The 8,074-nt window shown below is 47.7% G+C and overlaps 1 protein-coding gene across 1 annotated transcript; it reads right to left on the bottom strand.

Annotated features, from left to right (window-relative positions):
* Positions 1–282: 282 nt before the first annotated feature.
* On the bottom strand, positions 283–7,804 carry dselb (dermatan sulfate epimerase like b). Its single transcript, XM_084048561.1, has 2 exons — positions 4,964–7,804; positions 283–4,346 (listed from the first exon to the last, which is right to left on the bottom strand). Exons 1-2 carry the CDS (start codon positions 6,682–6,684, stop codon positions 2,405–2,407), a joined length of 3,663 nt encoding a protein of 1,220 aa, XP_083904687.1. The 5' UTR covers positions 6,685–7,804; the 3' UTR covers positions 283–2,404.
* Positions 7,805–8,074: the final 270 nt, after the last annotated feature.

Below are 8,074 nucleotides of genomic sequence, written 5' to 3' on the forward strand. Positions count from 1 at the left end.
TATATATTTAGTAATACAAAATCTAAATCTAAAAAGTAAGTAACTAAAGTTTAGAGTAGAAGTAAAAGTGTTGAAAATTGGAAATACTCCACTGAAGGAAAAAATACCAAAAAATTGTACTTAAGTACAGTACTTAAGTAAATACTTAGTTACTTTACCCCACAGCCCTACATCAAGCTCCAATATCATTGTTTACACATAGCATTATGTCATAGTAAAAAGGGTGTCGTACAGTAATTTACAACGCGCCTGTGAAAAACACATTGGAAAAGAGTCCCCTGGTTGCCAGTATATTTAAGAATTTATTATTGTCTTTACATGGTCTGCACCTCCTTTTCTTTCCCACAGAGCCCACAGAGAAAACAGCTGTAAAAGAGAAAGGAATTGTAATTCAAGGCCACAGAAGCAAGGAACCGTATCCCCACCAGCAAATAACAAAACAGAGTTGGTAACAGGATTGCAACAGCAATGTGAAAAAAGCAGCGGCTGCCAAGTCAACACGTTCAAAGACCACAAACATCAAACAGGGGTTTCCAAGCTGTCAAGGTTTTTTTTCAATGTTCAGAGGGACAACACAAAAGACAAAGGAGGAATAAAAAGAAAAGAAAAGAACAGGGTTTCTTGCAGAGAAATTAGGGATATTTAAAAAATGGCATTGTTTTGGTTTTTCATTTTCTACAGACACATTGAAAGCCCATAAGCGTGCATCATCTGTGAATGATATATTAATTTACAGGATGGTTTAACTGTTTAGCCAGACGGCGTCAAAAGGTCGCCGAGGCGCATGGATTTTGCTCACAATATTGGCACAAAAACAAAAACAAAAAAACATGGCATTACAGAGTAGACAGTCTTTGATTTTCTTTTTCCGTGCTTAATATGCATGCCCAGTCTGCTGCCTGCCTGCTGAACCCTTTCAAGACAAAGGCCCAAGAGATCATTGGATATCTGATTGAGCACGACAGAAAATAGGAAACTTGTGCTGTTTGCATTTTCTCCAGGCCCCGGTGAAGATTGCAGAGCAATAAAACACAGCCCATAAGCCTCAGTTATGGCTTCTTCTTCTTCTTCTCCTTTCAGATTAATATGGGTCGCTGAAGGGAATGCTTTGGAAATTGCTTTGACTGGAAATGTGTCAAGGCTGTCAGTTTTCAGTAGTTTGATCCCTATTGAGCACTTTCCCTCTGATCTAACTCAATAAAACGCCAACGGGAGTTAAAATAATCATATTCAACTCTGATCCTCTCAGATGTCTGCCTTTTGTGCACCACATAAATACTTCCAACTTTTTCTTCCCTTCTAGAAATAGTCTCTTTCAGAGGCTCATGCTTCCAAGCTAATTTATAAGTGGCATACAGTCGACGTTGATATCGCAGGCTATGAAATGCACACATATCCAACAATACAGTCAAGAGCATTTGCTGTGTCATGCCTGATTTAAACTCGGTTGTGTGTCGTCGTGCCAAAAAATAGCAGCTCTACAAGCTCCCGCCGCATTGCATGGCAACACGTTGTGAGCTTGTAGACCTGCTGTTTTTTGACGAGCGACACTGGTACGCAACTAAGCATTTAAGATAAATCAGGCTAAAGCTAAAATCACTGAAATTCCATGACATCTGGTAGGTGCCTTTGAACGCTTCAAACTAAATAACTCCATGGCACATTAATTAGGATAAATTTATATGAAAATACAGTCAACGTGATTCATACATCCATACTTGAGCAATGAAGCACGACCACCATCTTTTATCGTCTGCCAAACAGATTTGCTAAAAATAGACACTGCAGACTTTTAGTAGATCCCATAATAAAGGGGAGGAGCACTCAAAGAATGCACATCATTTATTATTCATTGACAACCTAATCAGCACTTTTATACACAAACAACTCTTTCTCTAAGTTAAATAAATAAAAAGTGTAATTATATTAAAACTCCCGTTGAATCATTTTAATGTAAAACATTTCTCCCTTTGCAAACAAAGGTTTGCCCTAATGAGAATAATATAAGGGCCCTATCTTGCTCGCCGCCTTACCCCTTATGCCTATCTACAAGCAACGTGGTGATTGGCTATTTGAACTATTTTAAAATATTTTTCAAAATAGTAAAAAAAAAATGCCAAAAAGGTTTAGGCAAAAGGGGTAAGGTGGCATGCAAGACAGGGTTGTAAGAGCTCATGTACAACCAAACAAATACAATATAAGATACAGAGGTTGAACACAGAGACAATAAAGCTACCCTTTTTGTTTTTCCATAACCATAAATATATATATATATATACTGTATATATATCATTTCTTTCTTTTCTTTTTTTACAACCTTTTACGGAACTCAGTAGAGATGGGGAGCTACAGTAAACAAGACAACTCAGTGTCTGGCAGCTGACCTGCAGCAGCAGTAATGTTGTTAACTGGCCAACCTGGCATAACCCAGCCTCCCCATCACGCTCCCACACGTGTCCTCTATCAACCGTATGTCCTTTCGGGGCATGTTCTCCCTCCATATGTTAATGTTGGCCGGTGAGATGTCGCCCTCGTACATGAGGTTGTACAGGTTAGTGGAGGTGGTGAACAAGAGCTGGTTGAGGGCCGCCGGCGAGACCGGCACCCCCAGGAAGGCGTGTATCCTCTCGGCCGTCTCCTGTGGGTCGACGACCACGTCCTCGAACCTCAGCCGGAGGTGGGACTCCGCGGGCAGAGTGCTGCCGACCCGCAGTATGGCCGCCGTGTGCGCCAGCCACAGGTGGGCGAGCAGCAGGACGGCGTTGGCCTCCGAGCGGGAGGCCAGGAGGAGCTTGGGTATCGTTTTGAACTCTGGCGCCAGAGTCGGGCATCCGCCCCTCGCGGCGTCCTCCTTGAATATCAAGGACAGGTGCTGGGGGATGTTCTTAAGCGTGTAAAGGCTGGGCTTGCTGTTGTACACCATGAGGTAGATCCACGCCCGGGGATCTCTGACCACATAGATGGACCTCAGAGAGGGTCCCACCACCTCCTGGATGAAGGGCAGCTTGAGCGCCCAGCTCCCGCTCCGCATGCTGAGGACGACGCGCGTGTTGGGGTACTCGGCGACGTGGCGCCTCATCTCCCGGACGTACTCGGCGTCTCGGTCCAGGCTGGCTCTCAGCTTGCCCTTCAGCTGGGCCGTCGGCTCCCTCCTCCCCCCCGTCCTCTTCCTCCTGTCCCGGGAGGAGGAGAAGGCCCTGAGGGGCTGCCTAACCCGGCCGCCCTCGGCCAGCTGGACGTTCTGCAGGTGCAACTTGGTGTTGTGGACCAGCGAGTGCAGCCAGCCCTGGATGATCTTAAAACGCCCGCCCGCGGCGTCGGAGCGCGACCACTCGCAGGCGTCCACCAGCGAGTCGAACTCGAACTCCGTCTCGGGCACGTCCAGGTGCTCCGTGGGCACCCTGACGTAGAGGAAGTCGGAGGTGTTGTGGAAAAGGTGCTTGAGTATCTCTGAGCCGGAGCCCGGCAGGGTGGTTATGACGACCGTGGGGAGGGGGAATCGATGCTGATCATACAGGCGGACGCGCTTGCCTGCGTCAGCATCATCGCTGCTGACACCCTTCCACTTCACCCCACAGAGCAGCTGATCACAGCTGTTGGACACAAACAGCAGCTCAGCGATCCACAGAAGCAGCACTGAGAGGAGGGCATAGCGCATCAGCCTGCTGAAGCACACGTAAAACCTCCTCTGCATGGTCAGAAATCCGATGGCCACACAGAGGACGACCCCTGCAATAACATTGACTGTGAATCCAAAATCAAACAGCTGATTATCGCTGCTGATTTGCTTGGGAATGAGCTGCGTCCCCAGGCCATATCTGGTGGTTTGATGTCTGTCCTCAACTTTGGCATGACCTCCAAACCCCAGATAACCTAACCTGGCTCCAATGTCTTTGTAGTTGGTTGCAATGGAGACTATTTTCTCCGTGTTGTTTATGATTAAAGAGAGCCTCACCCCATTTTTGCTACTGTCCATAAATCTGCAGTTGGACACTTTGACATACGGCCCGTGCATCACATAAGCCACCCTGCTGACCGCGCCTGTCATCGGGAAAGTGACATTGACGTACTGGGTCCATCTTTTTTTAAACTCGGCCGCCTGCTCTGCCTCCTGTATCCTGGCGTCGGGGCTGCGGCCCTGCGCGTCAAACCAGAACATTTTATAGTGGGCGTCCCACACATCCATCAGCGCCCCGTTGTACTTATCCATGAATTTATGGGGGACGTACTTGAAGTCAATGTCGAGGTTGTGGAAGAAGGCGCTGAGCGAGGTGACGGGCGAATCGGCCCACTTCTCCACGTGGTCCAGCACCAGCAGCGTCTGCGAGTCGAGCAGAACCAGCGCCCTGAATCAGAATCAGAATCAGATTCAGCTTTATTGTCACATCACAAGTTTACAAGTAAAAAAGTGGGTGAAATCGTTTTGTTATTTCCATAGAGAAAAAAGAAAGGGAAGAAGAAGAAGGGGGGGCAAGGGGGAAGAGAGATCAATCAAAGAAAACAAGAAAATGATCTACATCAGGGATCTTAAACGTTTTTCAGGCCAAGGACCCCTTAGCTGAGAGAGAGATGAAGCAGGGACCCCCACTACATATTGGATTCATGTTAAATGTGTATTTTCAGACATTTAACGACTTGAACCCTCAAAACTTGACCTTTGGCTCGGTACTTGGTCTGCTCTTTTTTCCCTGTATGCCAAACCTCTTTGCCGGATATAGCCGATCAGATCTACAAGCTCACAAGGTGTCTGCGACGCGTTGTGAGCTTGTAGATCTGCCATTTTCGGCTAATGTTCTCCACAGAATAGGCGATGCGAGGGTTCAAGTGGTTAATGGAAAAATGGAAAAACAAAGTCTGTATCACACAAAGATTTTATTTCTGAGGACCCCCTAGGGGTCCCGGACGCCCTGTTGAAGAGCCCCGATCTACATATTTACACATAGCACCTGAGATAAGATAGTACCTGTACACGCTCTTCAGCCGCATGGCGGCGGAGTAGGCGCCCACCGCTTCCCCGCTCACAAACATGGTGTCCTTGTGCGCGGAGGCGGCGATCACCTCGCCCGCGGTGTCGCCCACCCCTTCGTCGGTCCAGCGCAGCCACTTGGCGCACTCCCCCAGCTGCCCCTCCCATGGCCCGTTGCACTGGCTCGTGGGAGAGGGCCCGAACACCAGCACGTTGTTCAGGTAGCTATACTTGGGCCCGTAAAGCGCTTCGGACACAAACACCTGTCCGTTGGGGGCGAACGTGAACGAGTTCTGATCCGGGTGCTCGTGGCCCGGGTTGAAGCTGTTCCAGCCGTCTATCCAGGAGTAGGGCTTGTCGTGAACAATGTCGTAGACGGCGCGGCCCCCCAGCTTCCCCGATTTGAAGGAGACAAACGTGTTGCCCTGGCCGTTGGGTAGGCCCGCTCCATAGGTCACCACGCCCCAGTTTGAAAAGATGTGCATCTGGGCCTTACCGAAGCCACGGGGAGCCTGTGGCGTGAGGTGAGCGTTGTACCAGATATATTCTGTGTGCAGCGTCGTCCAGCGCTGGGCGGACGACTGACCCATGGGTCCGTCCTTGGGCCGGTGCTTTCTTATGTGCTGCGCCAGCCAGTTGCCAGTTCCGTTCCGCATAACAAAAGTGTCCAGAAAAACAAGTTGGCTCTCCGGGCCGTAAAACCAGTTGTAGTTTGAGTCGGCTATGCCGACCGTTCTCTGAAACCCGGGCAACAGCGTGGCGTAATAAAACCAAAAGTGTCCCCGGAGCCAGTTGTTGTGCATGTTGTCGATGTTGAAATGCCGCTGGGCTAAGAACACATACTGTGTGACAGACTTGGCTGTGTAACTCCCATAGGCTACACCCTCGTCGAGGGACCCGTCAACGACATGGTTTAAAAGAAACATGGTTTTCTCCATATAGTTCACTGCTACCTGTTTCCAGATCATTGACTCTGGGTCGTCGTGGGACCCCACCACTATCGCTCCGGTCAAGATGGCTAGAATGTTAGTGGTCTGGTGGTTCTGCAGATACTGTTTCCCCCAGCCCCTGTACTTAGACAACTCGTACAGCTCTGCCGTCTCGGAGCGAATTCTCTTGAGGTAAACGTCCCGTCGCTTCTCGTCCAGATGAGAGTGAATAAAGTCATAAGCGGTGGCAAAGCCGGTGAGGGAATGTGCCATGGGCACCTCGTCGTTAGGAGCAGTGGTTACCTTCCAATCTGGGTAGTCTGCCATCCTGTCCATAAACTTAATCAGAAACTGCAGGGCACCAGAGTCCTCTGGGCACAGCAGGCAGTAGAGTGCCAGAGGTGGCAGGTTGTTCCCATAAATCTCATTCCACTTGCAAGTGAACTCCTCGTGTTTTACAGGTGGCATGTAAATGGGTACGTTAGATAACATGGTAAGTACGGCTGTCCGGATGACTTTAAATATGTGGCTGTGGGTGGTGGAGGACCTTTGCCTCAATAGCAGCACGTCCACTTGGTTAAAATACAGGTTTGGGTGGGAATTTGTGGGCTGGAGTCTCGTTTTGTCTGGAGCGAGCTTGACTTGCAGCAGGTCTTCAGTGAAAATGTCTTTATCCGAAGTGTTGAACACCCCGGAAAAAGCAGCACCTGCTGCAAATACTGACAGCAAGATCACAGGGTATACAGTCCAGTTATTATTAGCCATTATGCAAGGTGTTTTTAAATGCATATTCCTGTCAGGTTACAGTTGTGTTTTATTATGCAGATTTTGCATCGTTAACCTCAGATGTGGCATCTGGAGATAACAGTCTGTATGATGATAATAGTCCGGATGGTGTATATTGGTTGGCAGTATTAGAGTCCATTAGTCTATATTGGACATCATATTTCAATATGATGCAAAATCAGCCAGTCCACAAAAAAAGATTAAAAAAAGACACTTGTCAATAGTTTCCCTGGTCATATATTAAAAAGACGACTATCCATATCCTCTCACAACAGTATCAGAACAGTTTACAAAACATGCAAAAAAAATGTTGTTGTGCCCGTGCTGTGCACCAGAGTAAAAAAAAAAAAAAGACACGATGGTGCATCTTCCGGAGGGAGAAAATACATTTATGCAGAATAATTAATCAGATCAATCATAAGCTGTTCTGCTGCCTTTTCTGCTGCTGCCATCCTCCTCACAGTAATGTGTGTGTGCTTGTGTGCTGTGCCTGTGTGTGCATCCCCTGCTGTGAGCAGCAGTAGTACCTCACATTCATCTCCTGCCCAAAACATTTCTCCTCCTAGAAGACACACATCATCAGTCCATCAGCCCCAGTCAGTGTCCAGTGGCCCGACCACTGCTGTCCCCCCATCATCCATGAACATCAGCCATGGAGCACAACGCATCATCTCCACTAATAGTCCTGCTGCAGAAAATCACCCTCCGATCCTGTGATTAAGAATTATGTGGGTTTTAATAATAATAAGGAAATTAATCATTTTCCATTGTTGCTCGGTGTTATTATGAGTCCTTATAATGTCTCGCACTAAAAAATTCCCAGCTGTTACAGCTGTTAGAAGAAGTCAGAAGGGGGGGAAAAAAGGGAAAGTTGTCGTCACTCCTCAAGTATTCCGTCACTCCTCAAGTATTCCGAGAATGAGACCTTATTATTGTACTGTCCAGCTGTCTGCAGAAAGAACGCAGTGAACGTTATAATGATCCTCCTCCAAACCCTCGGAGATGCTCCGTGGGTAAAATCCGTGTGATCAGACTCTCAACGCAGCCGTTATGTCTCCTATAGGGACATATTGCACCACAGACACTACACACAACTATCCCCGTGTTTTACACGTTGTGTCCAGGCGCGTCTGAAGTGTGCGTTCTCCTCCTCTCGACTGGAACGCCGCCACAGACTCTTTGACCGTGTTGCCAGGTTTTGCGAGAGAAACAAGCAACCAGGTCTGGGGGAAAAAAAGCCCAAATGAAGCGACATGCCTCATGAGCACTTTAAACCTAATTGATACGGTATACATCGATTATTTTAAAATAGTCGATCTAGAAGCTCACGTTGAGATGTGACACGTTGTGAGCTTGTAGATCTGCTATTTAAAAAAAAAATCTTGAAATAAAA

Source organism: Gymnoscopelus microlampas (assembly GCF_963454915.1).
Source record: "Gymnoscopelus microlampas genome assembly, chromosome: 22".
Classification (NCBI taxonomy): domain Eukaryota; kingdom Metazoa; phylum Chordata; class Actinopteri; order Myctophiformes; family Myctophidae; genus Gymnoscopelus; species Gymnoscopelus microlampas.